The sequence below is a fragment of the Emydura macquarii genome, unplaced genomic scaffold, assembly GCF_026122565.2.
Source record: "Emydura macquarii macquarii isolate MOO-44397 ecotype Brisbane River unplaced genomic scaffold, CSIRO-AGI_Emac_v2 contig_3019, whole genome shotgun sequence".
NCBI lineage: Eukaryota > Metazoa > Chordata > Testudines > Chelidae > Emydura > Emydura macquarii.
Genome location: NW_027133156.1, coordinates 245,056 through 263,033, shown reverse-complemented (window position 1 = coordinate 263,033; position 17,978 = coordinate 245,056). Strand labels below are relative to the sequence as shown.

The window sequence follows — 17,978 nt, the reverse complement described above, 5'->3', positions numbered from 1 at the left end:
AACATGGTAAACCAGAATTATATATCTGACTATTATGTTAGCTAGATAAAACTTATAAAAATAAAAAATATACAACAAGTAAATAAATAAAAGCTGTATAAATTTTGTTAGTGATTTCTAGGAAACTTCTTTCCTCCATAGAGATTTTTAAAATTGCCTTTATTTCCATTTGTGATTGATTGCCCAAATGCTATTTTCTTAGAAGACTTGTTATTTTTATCTGTAAAAAGTCTGAACAAACACAGATATAAAGTGGTCCCAATACAGATATTATTGCTAAACTAATTTATTTTGTACAGTGATTTGTAAGCACATTCATACATCCACAGGATCTCCAATTAAAAGGTATAGTGCTTATTAATTCCATACTGGAAAACCCCAAGTTCAGTGACAAATGGCAGCCTTGGGCTGGTAAGGCTCGATATGTTTGGTGGGCATGTGAAGAACTGGTCAGCCAGCCTTCCAGCCAGCTTAATAAGTGACACTGGTAATAACTGCAATTGCTGACTGTTAACAGCTCTACAGATTTATATTGCAGAGCTCCACTAAAAAATAACTCAAGGCTAAAAAGCATGCTAGAACCTTACATTTAAAAAATTATGGACAGTGCTGGTGTACAAAAACATTTTAAAGACTTTTTTTTATTCATTGTGGCACATATTCAAATACTTTATCATTCCTCTTTTAGGAATGGAATGTGACTTTTCAAGTCAATACAGACACAACATAGGCTCTATAAAAAAGTTACACTCTTTTTATCAAAGCAGCTATATGCTTCTACAAACACATACCACTAGAGATTCACAGTTTCAAGGATTAAAAGGAAAAAAAAACCCATCTTCCCTGTATAAAACCAAACCAACTCCCAAGTAGTAAAATTTCAAAGGAGTTCTGATAAAGAGAAGCTGTCCGTAGAACTATTCATACTGACTTTCAAAATACTGGAGAGAGTCTAAAACTTAGTGATAGCGTAAATAGAGATTTTAAATGGTAATACATTTACACGGGACTCAGAACTCATCACAAAAATGTAACTTACATCAAAAAATTGTAATGGGCACCAAAGTAGCAACTACAGCTGGGCCAAAAGATCTTTTGCTGACTGGGACCAGTAGGTACTACTGTAATACAAATAAAAGTCCCAATATATTTCATATACATACTATACAAAATTCTCAAACACTAAGATAACAGATTTACTTATTCCCTTTTGCAGTAATTTCAAGTAAGCAATTCTCAACTAACAAAATGGGGAAAAATGCATTTCCCTGAATGCAAAATAAGTGTAAATACAATAGTTAAAATATGTTCCTAATTGTGTTATTCAATGCTTTCATTTAGAATGAATTATCTTGTGAACCTATACATCCATTGTGTTAGATAGATTTGTATTTGGGGAAATATTTCAAAAATTCATAAATGCATTGTAAACTAATCATCTGCCTCAATGACCATAAACTGTTTACAAGCAGAGATCTTCTCTTTGAAGACAGGTATCCTAGCAGAGTTATCCCCATCTTGCTTCCAAGTTTCCCGGTTTTAGTCCCATGATCAATAATAATGTGCACCATACAGTGCAATCCATTTGAACAGAACAAGCTTAGTCGGGAGATCTCCTACAGAACTGATTTAGTCTAACAATATTGAACTGTAATGACTGCTACTTAATCTAGGCAATATTATCATATATTTGCCTTAACGGGAACACATTTAGCCAATGTTAATTAAAATTGTATTTAGCCAGGTGCTAAAATATGTATGAAATTCTAAATTCAGATCTTTAAAAGGCAAAAGTTACTAAGTAAAAATTCATATTAAGAAAAAAAACTGAGTTAAAATAGAAGCAAAGTACACTGAATTTTATTTAGTATATTACGTGCATCATATGAAGTATTTTCAGACCTTTAAAAATAAAAGGATCTCTTCTCTTAATCAGGACAATAATCTTTGTGTTATGTTACTCTGGCACTGGAGGTGTTACTTCAGGAAGCAGTATGTTAAGAAAAGACGTTTCTGCATTAAAGGTAATTTGCAAATGGGGGTAAAGGGTCTTTATATATTAAAAAGAAGCAGAACATAAAGGAGGATGAAGAGTTTGAGGTGGGTTTCTTGTACTTTTTTTTTATTATTATTTTTGTTTAACATTACATTTACTTTAAAATGTTAGGCCTCCTCTGTCCCAGGTTTTGGTCCTGATTTCCCCACCTCTGTGTACTGGGTTCACTGCCCCCACACCTGCTAGGAACTCCCACAACAGTGGGACATCACACTGCTGTCAATGAGAGCTAAGAGTGTGCAGCATCTTGAAGAAACTGGCTCTTAGGAAAGGTAGAAGAAAATGTAGAGAGGGTTGTCCAGCTAATTTAGTAGTGCTTATGAATAAAGGGCCTGATCCTGAAATCCTTCCACTTGCAGACCACTCATTGACATCCACTGGAGTCGGGAAGGTGAAGGGCTTAAGGACTGAGTCCAAAGTAACTAAAAACACAACCAATAAAAATTAGAAATTTTAAATGTAATTTCTCTAATTCATTGCAACACTTAGCAGATTTGCAATAAGGCTTGTTAACAAAAACTCCTCAATTCAGATTATGTATTCGGTTAAAAATTACCAGTCTGAAAGTTAAAGAACAATGCATCTCTGAAGTACTGACTTGCACAAGAGATACAAAGACTTATAGTAGGTTTTGTATCAATTTATTTTGATGGTTTTTCAAATATTTGCAGTGTGCACATCCTTCACAAATATTTTTGCTAAAACAGAAATCTACCTGGGGATACACATGGTAGACAAACAAAAACATAAATGATGTTCAATTTTTCCTTCAGCTGGGGGATTAACATCTTTGTTTATCTTTTCAATGCAACTATTTAAAATAATAATAATAATAAAAAAAAAAGAGTTCCAGGAATATGCACCCTTATTCCAAGGTCAAGCCTTTCCTATTGAGTATCTCTCTGGTACTTCAGCTGAAGGCCTTCCTGGAAAAAGCAAGGTTAATAGATTTCCTTTCTTTTTTAGTAAATTCTCATCATGCTACATTGTGAAATGCTAAATTGCCTAGCACTCCTTTTTTACATTTTAATAAAAGGAACTAAAGCTAGTTCTCAATATTGTACAATCATGAAACCTAACCCTTAGAAAAAAAGAAACTACTCTTCTTAAATGGCTTCTAATTTTATGTTTTAAAAGCTTAATTTTTTCTTTCAGTGCTAAAATAATGCCTGAATTAGAGAAAGCAAACTACAGTTTTATTTCTATGGATCTGCCAGAATGTAATAAACTGAAAATTATGTCTGGTTCTTTCACATTGTGCAGTTATTCAATCACTAATTTTGAATCTCTACATTCAGACTATTTGTACTTTTGTTCACTACGAAAAGATGAGGGTGAAAGTGGGAGACAGAATCAAAATCATTCTTCAGTGAGGCAAAATTATTTTGTTATAGCAACACTAGGAAAGAACAATTTGTCTCTGACTTGTTATCTCATTTTCCCCCAAAAAGTAATCTTGTTTTCTTGATTATCAGTGTCTCTTGATGAAAGGTCCGTATTTGTCAAACTGAATTTCAGGCCAGCAACAGAGGAACTTTTTTTTGGAAGTGTATCCTCCTCTTATTTTGGTAAGGGGCACATTTAGTATTATTTTGCTTGTTAATGTTGTTTCCAGACATAAGGGCTTGTCTACACAACTTTGGCAAAGCGCACTAGGAGGGTGGGGTTTGTAAAGTGCTCCGATTGCCCTGTATAGATTCTGCTGGCATGCTCTAAAAGATACTTAGCTCATGTTAACTTTTAGGTACAACAGTGCAACAGGTTAGACAAATTTACAAATCAGACCTTTCTAACATGCTTTGCCAGAGCAGTGAATGCAACCCCTAAATCAAAACAATTGCTTAATCTGGCTCCTTAAATTTTAAATTATACGTACTACAAATCAGGTAAGAAAAAAAAAACTACAGTTTTTAATTTAGCGTAAAACACTGTCAACTCATAAAAATCCACCCACAAATGTGGAGTAGAAGTAATTATTCAGAATATTTATTTTCCCATACAATTTCATACAAATTACCAGTCTTAGAAACTTATTACTCTCTGCTTATTACAGAAACTGTACAGTATCAATTATATCTATTAAAATACAAATCAAGTTCCCAACTTTCACCTATTGTCAGCTGCTTCAGCAGAGCAGCACAGCTGAACCATTCCACTACTTGGCCTCCCCAGCAGGGGTTGTGACTGCAAAGCCTAAGAACTAATACTAACTCTTCTCCTCCCTTCTCTTAAAAAACAAACAAATACACACACACACACACACACACACTGGGAACAAGCATCTGTGACAGATTTAACTTTTTTTTTTTTTTAAGTCAGACTTCAAACATTTATCTCTCTCTGCTCTTCTATTAGGGCAAATATACATAATTTTCAAGACTGCAAAATGATTTCTTCCCCAGAAAACAATCAAACACTCAAATAGTAGCATCTCAGCATGGTTCCTGTGTAGTACATGTGCATTATGTTCCTGTGAAGCTCACAAGTGTGCCATCCTGACAATACTGCACCTGCCTTCCTATGAAAACCATCATGGCCTGCTAACCTTTTCTACAAAACAAATTTCTGGGTGGTACTCCCTAGAAAGCAGTCTTGCTTTATTCTTCCATCTTATGCCCAACATGACCTCTTAACCAAACAGACTTTAAAAAAAATAAATAAAGACATTGCTGGGTACAGCAAACTATAGGATCAGATGCGAAAACCACACAGCTGCAAGCATTCTTTTGGGAACCCAGCACTGGAGTTCATCTCAGTCGCTTAATGTAATTACAAAAGTCAGTCATGTGGTAGTAATGTAATTTGCACATTTCTGCAGCTGAAGTGAAGTTCAATCTTTATGAGAGACTGAGTAAAAGACAGGGATCCTGCTGCCACACTATTCCACCACATTAGTACCAAATGACAAGCATTTTGCTTTTGTTTATCCTCCAAGATGCATTAATTAGGAAATCTATATAACCCACCCTCCCTTTCCAGTTCTAAAATGTTTTACTTCATCTTTAAATGGATTCTTGATTATCAAGAATTTGGCAAATATAATAGCCAACATCTAATATGCATGTGCATATTGTATTTGTACAGACTTCCACATAACAATATTTGTATTTTATGAAATGCCATGCCAATCAGTTGTCAGAGAACGAACAAAGATATTAGATTGTATATTTTATTATAGATGCCACACTTCCTTCAATGAAAAATAAGCAATGTTCCCACTTCACTAAGCTTCATAGATCAGAAGAAGTGGGGGATTAAGGGGAGAAAATATAACAGAGCACAAGATATATTTTAAAATATTTAATGGCAGATTGTTGGTAGCAAGTATGGCAAGTTGGTAGACAATACTTTCAGATTTATCATTTAAAAACTGCAACATTTACTAAGATTTTTCTTAACTATTAAAAAAAAATCAAAATCTTCTCTCCTGTATTAAAAGTCAAAAAGGAAGAAGAAACATCAACAACAAAACTATGAAATAAGAATTTAAATGAGATTAAGAATTATGGTGAAAATTACTATTTAACAAGAAATAAAGGCCTCAGCTCTATCCACAAAAGACAAGAAGATTCATAATTCATATATTTAATTCACACCATTATGTTTTATCCCCTTTTCTATTGGTATAAGATGAAGTAAGTCTGAATCTCAGTCAAGATTTTCAGTAGGTCTGGTTTCTCTGCCCTTCAAGATCTAATAAGATTCCAAGTTAAATTCTTTTTAAAAAGTTAGTTTTTCCACTGAAATAATTTAACTGTTTTAACTTTGAATTTAATAATCATTTAGTGATGAACAACTGCTGCAACTAAATTTACCGAACTGGAACAAGACAGATAACCTTGTTCAGAAGTGTCCCCCTCATACAGTGATTTATCAATATCAATGATTCCCAAGTTCTTCATGCAGCCATATCAATGCACCAGACTAAGACCTCAGCTGTACCAGCCAAAGTCCTCTCCTCTTCCTCTGTAGTGGGTGACCTCCTCTCCTTCTTTAATGATAAAAAGATACAACCTTTGAGCTCAGTCTTTCTAAGTGTTGTGGGCAATGGCCCTCATCTGAACTACTTAAGCATGGGATCGAGTGCTTTGCTGAATAAGGATCAGAAAGCCAGTCACTGTGCAGGATCCAATCTTCTGCATTAAGCCTTCAGGTTCTTTAAGATCCCAATCCTGCAAATACTTACATGCATTTGACTTTAAGCATGTGAATAACTGCACTGAAGTCAATGAGACTACTCACATACATAAAAAGGTATGCATGCAGGTGTTTGTGGGTTTAGGTCTAATTTTGCTCTCACAATTACACGGGCATAGACAACTGGGGATTTTGGGGGGCGGGGAGGCTTTAGCCCACTCTCCTCTCCCCAGAAAAAAAAGTTAGGGACTGAGTTAAAAAAGGAAACATTAAATTTGGAACAGAAGCTAGTTTATCTCACTTTATTAATAGTGGACAACAAATTTACCACTCACTGAAGTGATAGTCAACAGCTATTATTTTATTAGTATGTTTTAACTCCAGCCCCAGCCCCAAATTAAAAAAAAAAATCGTCTATGGCCCTAAATTAAGCTAGGGGGACTCAAAATCCAGCAACACATCAGACAGTGCAAAAGCGATATTTAGTGCAGCACCAGTTCCACTACATAAGCTAGAGTGAATTAGGTGGTGGAAGCAACACTGAGGCTCACCAAAAAAGCTGGGCTTAGTTCATCATGGATTTTAAATTTCATTCCGTATAATTCAATATCTCATGACATTACTCCTTCATTCCGAAAATGTCTTCACAAACCTGTTCATGTGCGTAAAATCTTAAGTTTCCTGTCTCTACGGTTATCTCACTTTTAATGTCTGCATTCACAGACAGTGGCAATAAAACTTGATTTTACACCTCTTGGATTAAATAAAAAGAGGGCACACAATGTGTTTCTATTAAAAAACAAAACAAAAAAACCACACCTATAAAATTCTGCTCCTTTGCATGAACATTGGGCCTAACATGATCTGACAATGGCTAAGAGTTTCAAAGCTGGCTGGTAATTTTGGGTGTCCAGTTTAAAACATCTCAAAGATGCCCAATTTTCAGAAAGTAATGAGCAAAATCATGACATTTTAAAAGCATCTCAAATCGGGCACCTAAAATTTGAGGCAGCATTTTACTAGTGCATGAGAACCTGAAATTAAAAAAAGATCATAAATGAAAGTGAAATTGAATATTGTATTTTCATTGTCCTAAATGAGAGAAACACAAATAGTAAAAACAGCACAGTGAAGTGTTATATTTTTAAAATGTAATAAGATGTTATTTGTAACTGACCGTAAGAAAATTTGACTTTTTTAAAATGACAACTTGAAAGGGTCTCATTGTGAGATGCTCAGCTGAAAAACAATTTCTATTAAATCTAGCAGGAGTTATGCACCTGTACTGAGGGGCATATACAGACATACCCATGAGGATATGTAATTCTGATCCTAACCCTAACAAGCTGATACAACTATTCTCTTCTGGTAATGCACAATTAAAAGCCTTTTACAAGTTTTCCCCCCTCACTGAAGTCTAAGTGGTGTGAAATCTGTATCATTCCAGTAAAGTTTTATGTCTGAAATCCTGCTGCAAGACTTGGGTCAGTATGTTGAGCGGCAAATATACCCAATTATCTCCAGTATATAGGTACAAGGAGAAAGACATTAGTTGATGCTTTATGAGCTTGATCCTACCAAAACTCTCTGCTACACATAATACACATAGAATGCAAGTAATCTCAAAGTCAAGTGATTGAAATAAGCTTTAAAGCAATAAGCTTTAAAGAACTGCTGTGCAATCATAATCAATAATGGAAGACGCATGCAACTGTGCAGTTTAAAAATGTGACAGTTTTATTACAAAAACTCAACCAGATAATTTTTTTAGATACAGTTTGTATGTGTGAATTTAAATGAGATAACAAATGTTTTATTACCAAGTACTTGCATTTATCTCTGGGGACCAAAGCGAGGTTTTATCATTTATCCTAAACTGAAGTAATAAAATACCAACTCTGAAGGTGAAATTCTGGGAGAATGACATTACAGTGCCCAAAACGTTATTTCCAGTAGCACAATAAAAGGCAGGGTTTCTGGAAACAACTGTGACAAACATTACGTTTGTATCAACACCATCCATAGTTTTTCAATTGTATTATTAATACAATCCAAAATCTGAGATGCTGTTTTGAGAGAGAGAGAGAGAGAGAGAGATGTAATTGGAGCTCTAAATAAAATTACTACTGTAACTTACTTGGTTCAATCCTAGTAACATGTTTCTGAAGAAAGTCAACTATCTGAGCCAAAACCTTCTTGTTGCAATGTGTTGACAGCTCTTCATCACATTCATAACACCTAAACAATACACAAAATTTAAACAAAGAGACATAGATTGGATACAGGTTCACTTTCAAGATCTGACAGACTTCCTGTGTGACCTTGGCAAGTCACTTAGGGCCACATCCATAAAGGGTCTTAAGCACCTAATTTTCTGCTTTAGGCATCAACATCCACAAAAGCTCCCACATGGCTGTCATCTAAATTCATTCAGTGCCTAAATTTTCTCTGTGAAAGTACCTTAGCTGCCTAAGCTTCTGCCCCTGCACACGCTCACTGCTGTTTCCCTCAAGACATCTGGACACCTAAGCTCCACCACTATCCACAAATCAGGAAAAAATAAGTGTTCCTCTGCCTGTGGACTGACCATTTAGGTGTGTACAGGGTTCCCCTGCTTCTCAGGCAAGTGTCCTACCCACTGAACTATGGGATATTCTGATATGGGTCTCTCTCAATATCTTAATTCTGTTCCACTTGAATTAAGTAAAATTGAATAATTAAATATTAATTGGGTGCATAAATAACAAACAAAATAAATCATGCAATAAATACTAAGGCTTTTACATTTTTACAAACAATATATATATACACACACACAGTATGCAAAAAAAATGTAGTTTTGCAAAAGAAGGATTAGCAAAATCGAATACCTCAGTCCAAACTTCCATTTAGCCTGCTTTTCTATCCAAACTTAAAAAAAGAAGAAAATTCATTTTGTGGGTTGATTTTACCTGTTTTAAATTCTACCACAGTGAATTGCTCATGCCAAACTTTAATATTAGTAGCTTCATATTTGAACTCAAAGGAGAAAAAGTGTATCTGACTTTTTTATTTTAAAAGGCTATATCCACAAATCCTAGGTTAGAGGTTCTCATTTTTTTTTCCATTATTGTAGTAGCAAAATAGCCTCTACTGTCCCCTCCCTCTCATTTGTGACCACATAACATACATGGGGGAAGCTAAAACAATTATGTAGAAAATTTATATCACGAAAGTAATTATTTTTTGTTTCTTTTAATTCAATATAGAAACTGAAAACAAGAACACGAGCCAACAACATATGACCAGACAAGCCACTGCAGAGCACAAATAACCCTGTGTGAATCACTGTTTTAAAAGGTGGCACCCTCCTCATAGCAATATTGTAGCCATTCCAAACTGAAATTGAGCCTAGAAGTCAGTAACTACTGCCTGCTCTAGAAATGTCCCAAAACAATCCAATCAATATGCTGTGCACCCCAAGAACTCAATTACAATACAAAGAAATACATTAAATTTTGTGTAATCACACTCACCAGGTCTTAAGAATATAGGACAAAGTCTCTAAGATATATTTAAAGTAACTGACATGCTCTGTTTAGTACCTCTCGAAAGAGGATTAGATTTGTAGACAATTTTTCTTGTCAAAAATCTAACACACTCACACAATAGGAAAGTAATTTCTCTCTGACATAAGACATGTCCAAAAGTCCTAACTAACAGGATGAAGCTAGCAACGAGAATAGCTATTTCGTCACCAGAAGAACAAAGGTGGGGGAATCTACAAAAACCTCCAGTTCACCTATTTGCATAAAATAGTGTTTTTAATGTCTGTTTTTGATTCTGCATATAGCATTCTACTATAGCCTAGACAATACTTTACTGAGAACTTCCTGTTATGCAGGCTGAGATAGTAGCAACATTAGTGGAACGAAGCTAGACCTATTCTGTGTTGAAGATGTGTGCAGATGATAAATGCGCACTAAGGCTTACTACCTCCTGGGAAGAGGTCTTATGTGGGAAGTCATGGAGGAGACAAGAGAAATGTGATGGGTCTCATTCATGTGAGGAGAGACTGGAGTATTTATTTAGCTTTTTACAAAGCCAGCACTTCATTTAAGTTAAAACGAGTCTTTTTAATTGTACATTTAAATATAAATATGTATGTATTACACAAATACTCCCATACACAATCTTACCATACAATCCATGTGCTGAGGTTGATTACAATGCAATGAGGTTCTGTGCGAGTAGTTTGGAAATGTTTCAGAGAATGCTGACCTTCTGAGTTTTGACTACAACCCTGAAAATTGGATCATTAAGAAAAAGTTATACATAGTATGTATATTATACTTCAATAAATCACTACAATATTTTACTTTACAAAACAAAACTGAGGATCATTTTCCTGAAAAAGAGGTAAGAAAATCATCTAAAACTCCAAAAAATAGGATTCTTGTGAATTCACTTTACTAGCGCCTGCACATAAGAACAGAGTTTGTGCACTAGGTAATTTCCTGCAAGACAGTATTAATTTTTTCCTTAGGAAAACATTGTTAAAGCACTCATGTGAAAAAAGTGTATATCTATACACACACGGAATTTCATGAGTAAGAATATACTTTTTATTAAAAGGGACACAGTGAACTTGAAATCTAGTAATTTAAAAAAAAAAAAATAGTTTCAGGCATTATACCACCCCTAAAAGCATTAACCATTTTAACAATTGCATTTTCCTACATTTAGACTGTCTCTCCTGTTGCTGCCTGAGAGTTACACAGATAATAGAAGAAATTGAATACCTAAGTAACAGAGGAAACAGTGAAACTGACTACAGAAAGAGTGATGCCCAAATGTACAAAACAAACAAAAGAAATACAGAGAAAATTATTTTTCTTTAATCTTTCAATTATAATGATCTTAGATATTACTTGTAACAATAATAAATCTATGTAGAAGTGTGATTTTTAAGAACGCACTATCTGTCACAGATCCACAAGCTGTGCTATGCCAGCAACCTTTCTAGTGTCTTTGGGGGGGTGGGGTGGGGGGAAGAGGGGTAACCTTAGCGTTAGGCCCTGAACCTCTACTTTTTACAAGGTGGAGCCCCTGCCTGCTACTCCTGGAGTAGCAAGCCTAGGGCTATTTCACAGCACCTGTTTCTTACCATGGCTCTTGGCAGCACCACCTCTTCGTCTTGCCCAAGTGTCCAGGACTGACACCAGGTCTACATTACCGACTTATATCAGTATAACTATGTTGCTCAGGGGTGTGAAAAATCCATAACTCTGAGCGATGTAGTTATACTGACCTAACTCCTGGTATAAATGGCACTATGCCAGTGGGAGAGCTTCTCCCATCAACATAGCTAATACCTCTCATGAAGGTGGATTAACTATGCCATTGGGAGAAATTCTCCTGTCGGCATCGCAGTGTCTTCACTTAAGTGCTACAACTGTGCCAGTGCAGTGTTTTAAGTGTAGACCTGCCCTGGACCTTGCTGCACTGAGCAGCAGCATTCATACTCCCATCTCCTAACACTTTAGTTCTTTGTATCCAGCTCCAGTCATGGTGTTTTCACATGTCCTGCCCTCCTTGATTGGCAGTCCTTATAAGTGTCTCTCCAATCATTGGCCTTTCATTGTATCCCCAAGGTAGCTTCATCCACATGTTGACAGTTCTTGACAGACTATTCATATCAACTTGCCTACATCACTTTCACCTAGTCATTGCGTTGCTTATCCTAGGTTTCAGGAAAGAAATCAACCCATTCACACCCCACAGGTAACAACACAAAAGTGAATGGAGAAACTGAGTCATATATACTTTTCAAAAAATAATACAGAAATTTCTCCCACTCACCGGTTTTAAGGCCAGAGAGGACCATTGTGATCATATAGTCCCACCTCTAGTATAACACAGGCCATAGGACTTCCCTGAATTAATTCCAGGTTCCACCAGATCATATTTTTCAGAAAAACATTCAATCTTGATTTAAAAATTTTCATTGATGGAGAATCCACTATAGCCATTGGTAAGGTGTGCCAGTAGTTAATTGCCCTCACTGTTAAAAACATATGCCTTATTGCCAGTCTGAATTTGTCTACTTTCCCTGCTTCAAGTCCTTTCTCTGAATCAGGTAAAGCAGGGACATGATTTGGGATAGGGGATAGCCAGGTTGAGTCCAGGCTATTGGCTTTTCTGGTTTGGGTCTCGCTCTGGTTTTTCATAAAGAAAGTCAAACGGTCTCAGTTTCATCCCAATGCAGAACAGGAAAAAGTTGTGAAATCTCAAAAATTTTAAAGGGACAAACAAAAAATTTTTTCCTGCCCAGCTGTACTCACCAATCTATTACAAGAACTCCAAAAACATAGTTTTCACTTTTCAGGTAGTTCTCACTTTTCAGAGACATTACTCATCTATGACTAGAATTCATTGAATAGATTGTCAGTATAGAGCAACACCCTTGGGGAGCAGTTCACTAAAGGCCAAAACTCTCTGGAAAGCTTTCATCATAGGGTGCCATGCAGACTTCTCCTGGAGCCATGGAATGCTCAGTGAGAAGTCATATGAGGATTGATGGATGGACCCCAGTGTATCCTCAAATTCCTTCTATTTCCCCAGAATTCAGAGCAGACTCTGGAAAGTGAGGAGAAAAGGTAGGTGTAGTGGAAGATTGTGAGCGTCAAACAGAATGCTGAAATGGAGGCTCAGAAGGGGTTTAAAATTCGGAGAACGGTAGTTTGGTCGTTTGAACGATTAAAGAGTGGTGTCAATATCAGAACATTCTGTGATGCTTAAAATAATAATCAGCTTTGAAATAGAAGTGTTATTTAAGTAAGAATTAGTAGTGGAGAATTTAGTGATGGCAGTTGGAAATGGCGGTTGGGAAGGCGGGTCCCACAGGAATGCATTGCTTCGAGAGACTTGCATTGGGATAATGCAATCAACTACTTCCTGTGGGAAATGACTCAGCAGAACCCATAGAAATACACTGTGGTCCACTGACTTGTCTGGGACATCCAGACAGGAAGTACGTGACCCCTCCCAGTCATATGCAGTACATGTGACTGGTATGTAAATTACTGAAAGCCGATTGGTTGGGCTTAGGTAACCAAACTGTACACAAGGCGTGGTTTTCTGCCAAGAAATCAGTTCGGGTCGCCGATGCTGAAGAGGGAAGATTGTGAGAGGATCACTCAGAGGTGAAGGCACCTGCTCAACTGTCAGAGGGTGGCCCCCTGAGAATTGGAAAGCTGCGAGAAGATTATCGCAGAAAAGCTGAAACCACTGAGTGCCTAGCACTATTGATAGCTGAAATTACCGAGCAGCGAGTGCTACTAAGAGTTGAAAACACTGAAAGATGTGCTGAGCAAGGCGCGCCTAAGCTGTATGCATCAGGCTAACTAAGACCCTGCGCGCTGACTAAGCCTTGAGGGACGCTACTTGTTAAGCATGAAGACAACGAAAAATCAATTATACATCAACCCGGAGGGCTGACAATGACACGTGAGATAGCAGCAACGTATCAATTCTCTGTATCATGAGGTACGTTTCTTCTATTTTTGAGTCAATATATGTTTTGTTCTAAGCTTAAATAAACTAAACCCAGATGGCGATTCATTAAATATCAATTAAGTAATATGTTTTTCTTTGCTCTGATCACAGAAATGGGGTGACTGAGTCAATGCCAAAGATAGATGTGGACAGCTACCTGCGAACCTAAATTATGTTCTAGAGAGTATCACATCACTTAAATTATTATTCCTGGAACAGTAGGGAGAACATGCATCTGTACTGACAAGCTACTCAAGGAACTTGTTACAGGAGAATAACTTCTCCTTTAGTACTTCATTTAGTACAGATCTCCACTCTTGGGAGAGTGATAAGCAGTAATAACAATCTAAAGAAGGAGGATTGAGGAGATTAAACAAACAGTGACTGTTGGTTTCCTTTCTGAATGTGAACATCAGATTCAGAGGCCAGATCAAGAGTAATGTAGTATAAACAATATGGCCTGGGCTCCTGGTAACAGTTCTACATATTTTAATAATAGGAATGTTATGGATATACGCCATGCAGTCCTCCTTAGTCTAGTCTAGTTAATTTCATCCCAATACCTGCTAAAATAGTATGTTTGATAACACATTACACCATTTAGATAAATATTAGGAAGAAATTGCCTCTCCCTAATCTTGGTACCATAACTTATAAACTGTCTATGGGGAATTGCTGAATGGTTTGTGAAGATAGCGCCTAGAGAGCTGTTAGCAGAGCAGAGTATAAGAATCTCTCAGCGCCAGGTTATGATGCACACCAGAGGCCAGGAGATAATAAGAGTGTGAAACTGATTCTGGCTCAGAGTCTGCCTGGAAAACAATAAGGGATTTCTCCATAAGCAAGGATGAGACAAGCATTTGTTAAACCAAAGTTTTGGGTTGGATCTGTCACCCTTCAAGGAGGGCAGTTCCTGGCACTGAAGATTCAACATGGTGGGGAGGGAGGAGGACGGACGCACGCACGCACGCACGGCAAATTCATAGATTTCAAGGCCAGAACGAACCATTGTGATCATCTAGTCTGACCTCCTGAATAACACAGGACATAGAATTTCACCAAAATAATTCCTAAAGCATATCTTTTAGAAAAACATCTAATCCTGATTAAAAATGGTCAGTGATGGAGTATCCATCATGACAGTCGGGAAAATTGTTCCAATGGTTAATTACTCTCACTGTTAAAATTGTTTCCACTCTGAAAGTCAAGAGACCAGAGGGAGTTGCTGCTCCGATGTATAGAAGGAACAGGGGGTGTGTACCGGGGACAGGGTGGCAGGCACACCTCCTTGTATAGAGTTGCATGGAAAGTCTGCATAGCTCAAAATGAAGTCCATGAAGTCCCCAAGAGTCAGAGCTTTCCAGAGGGTTCCAACTCTAGTGCAGTGCAGAGGCTTATCCCAAAAACAGGGACCTATGGTGATAACACGTAAAGAAAAATGAGAAGTTAGAAACAGAAGTCCCTGGCTCAGATCCCACAAAGGGTTTCGAAAGCACAGACCCTGCCCAGATCCCATTGCTCCCACCTAGAGTTGCACTGAAACCAATGAGACTCCATGCAGAAATAAGGATCTGCACTTGCAACTCCTTTCAAAAGATCAGGGTGTATATTTACCTGTAAATTTACAGTGCAAGTTTCTTTACCTGAGAGCCACATTTGAGGCACAGCCATATGTCAGAAGGAATTACTGGGTCGCCATCATTTATTCTCCTTTCTTTTAAACATTCTGAACATATTGACCAAACATTCTGAGCTACTGCCCTCTTCACATGATGCACATCCACTGCTTGGCTTACATGTTGGCAGGTTAAACCTATAGAATGAGAGACACTCCTTCACTAGTCACAAAATTAAAGTAACATAATTATGAAACAGGAAATGTTCTCTTCTTTACAAAAGCCAGATTTGATCGTCTAAGTACATTTACAAGGATTCAAGACTTTTTAAAAAAATGCAGCAATAACACATCACGTTCCATTTTATGCTAATCAGGTAGCACTCATTACTGTAAAAATGTATTTAATACTTAGGAAGTACAGCAAGCTTGCATACCATGCTTATTCAAGATACACCTTAAGGGCTTTCAGACATAGCTTTTGCTTCTAGATCCCCGCTACAGGACAAAAGCTGATTATAGAGATTTCTTTGAAGGTAGCTATCAAAACTGACAGATCCAAATTGTAGCCTACCCTCAACTTGTTTTGCAAAATTTTGCAATTGTAAAATTGTATCAGTCATCTGCTATTCACATGAATTACACTTTACAAAGCAACTATCTAGTTACATCTATATAGTTTTTAAAGGCAGGGCAAATTAGCTCCAAAGACAGACTAGTGTCCATTTTCTGATGCATTTCAAGGATTTTATTTCCATTTTTTAAAAAATAATTATTTTCCCACCAAATGAACACCCAAAAAAGCTACAAGTGGGTGACACAAACCCATAAATCCAAAATAAGCCTAAGGACAAAATTATCAAAAACATTCACTTTCCTAACTTTTGTCAACACTGTTAACATTATTTAAATCTATTTTTGTGTGTGTCTATATAGGTAGTTTGTACATACTTTCCCCACCCTGAATGAAGGCCTTCCTAGTGTTCTAACTACATCATTGCACCTCTATCCTTACACCTGCCTCCTTAAAATGTTAATATGGCCAAAATATCCTCATGTTCATTAATTTTTGCACCAATTCCCTGAGTACAATGTAATGACAATTCATCACACCATAGATATTTGTTGCATTCCATCAACATGCAGTTCACGGCTCCCACATGTGTCTTCTGCTTTGTTGACTAATGAAAACCATATGGACACTTCCCCCTCTCCCCCCACTTTGATTGCCAAATGTCACATAATTTATTTACCTGCAATGTCATCTGAAGAGTCTTCATCCTGAGGCCTATTAGGCTTTTTGTTTCTCTTGGTTTTTTCAGGGTTAGCCCTCGATGGATCTTTCACCCGCATCTGTTACTTACTGGGAAAGGAAGGAGAAAACACACATTACTTCACCTTCAATATGTTTAATCAAATCTAAAGATTTACAGTCTCAAAGATTGGTGTAGCAAATCAAGTAGTCAGAAAAACCATAGTTCAAAATACATACTTTATATAACAGATAAGCTTTCATCCCACTTCAGCTATTTTGTAGTGAGAAATACACACTGAGCAGTGATGCAGGATAAGTGACTGCAACATGTGGAAATGAGGCAGCCGATTTCACAAATTGGAAATGTGTGCCATGTATCCATAGTTAACCAGTCATTTTTAGTCATAAAAAGACAAGAAATAAGAAATTTCTCCTTTTTCAAACATCAAATTGTCAATTTTGCACTTTTTATATAAATGGCACAATATTTATAGCACACCTGTTCCTTATTTTAAAAGCAGAACATGAATCAATCGATTTGATACAGAAATTTATCACATAAATAGCCTCTGTTTTCACAGGGTGCCCTTTAAATATTGATTACATTTTATATCAGACAGGACAAACTTTCCATGAAGCACAATGGTGGTACAAGTTAACTAAGAACATAAGAACACTATAATCGGTCAGATCAATGGTCCACCTAGCCCAGCAGACTGTCTCTGACAGAGCCAATGCCAGATGCTGCAGAGAGAATGAACAAAACAGGGCAATTTCGAGTGGATCCCATCGTCCAGTCCCAGCTTCTGGCAATTTAAAGGTTTAAAGACATCTGGAGCATGAGGTTGCATCCCTGGCCATCTTGGCTAATAGCCATTGATGGACCTATCCTCCATGAACTTATCTAATTCTGTTTTTAACGCACTTATACTTTTGGCCATCACAACATCCCATGGCAACAAATTGTACAGGTTGACTCAGAATTCCACAAGGCATAAATTCTCTTTAGAAAAATATGACTTACAACAGTGGTACCATATAGTATTTACTCACGTCACCACAGTAATCATTCGCTAATGCAGAATTATATTAATCTGTATCAAATACAGGTAAACAAACCTAAAAAGCTGTTTAAAACATGTAGTCTTGGCATACACACAGATATTTTCCTTTCTCTCTTTCATTACACCAGCATTTCTCAAACTTTTGAAAGCTGAGCCCCCTTTAGGAAAATGAAATCAGATACAGACCCCTACAGGCAGACAATGCATTGTTACAGGCCTCCCCATCTTAATTTAGACATCTTTTAGTCAAACTCATGTAGTCCTGTACATCCTACTTTGAAAAATACCGGTGTACATCTTCATAATATGATACTC

At 36.8% G+C, this 17,978-nt stretch overlaps 1 protein-coding gene across 3 annotated transcripts in view; it reads right to left on the bottom strand.

Annotated features, from left to right (window-relative positions):
• USP45 (ubiquitin specific peptidase 45) overlaps positions 1–17,978 on the bottom strand; it is a 100,539-nt gene that overhangs the window by 67,876 nt on the left and 14,685 nt on the right. For all 3 annotated transcript variants that reach the window (XM_067530003.1, XM_067530005.1, XM_067530004.1), the window contains 4 exons: positions 16,598–16,707; positions 15,373–15,542; positions 10,372–10,475; positions 8,331–8,431 (listed from right to left, as the gene is read on the bottom strand). In XM_067530003.1, the coding sequence (XP_067386104.1) occupies positions 8,331–8,431; positions 10,372–10,475; positions 15,373–15,542; positions 16,598–16,697 (475 nt within the window). In that variant the 5' untranslated portion in view covers positions 16,698–16,707. The remainder of the gene's footprint in view (positions 1–8,330; positions 8,432–10,371; positions 10,476–15,372; positions 15,543–16,597; positions 16,708–17,978) is intronic.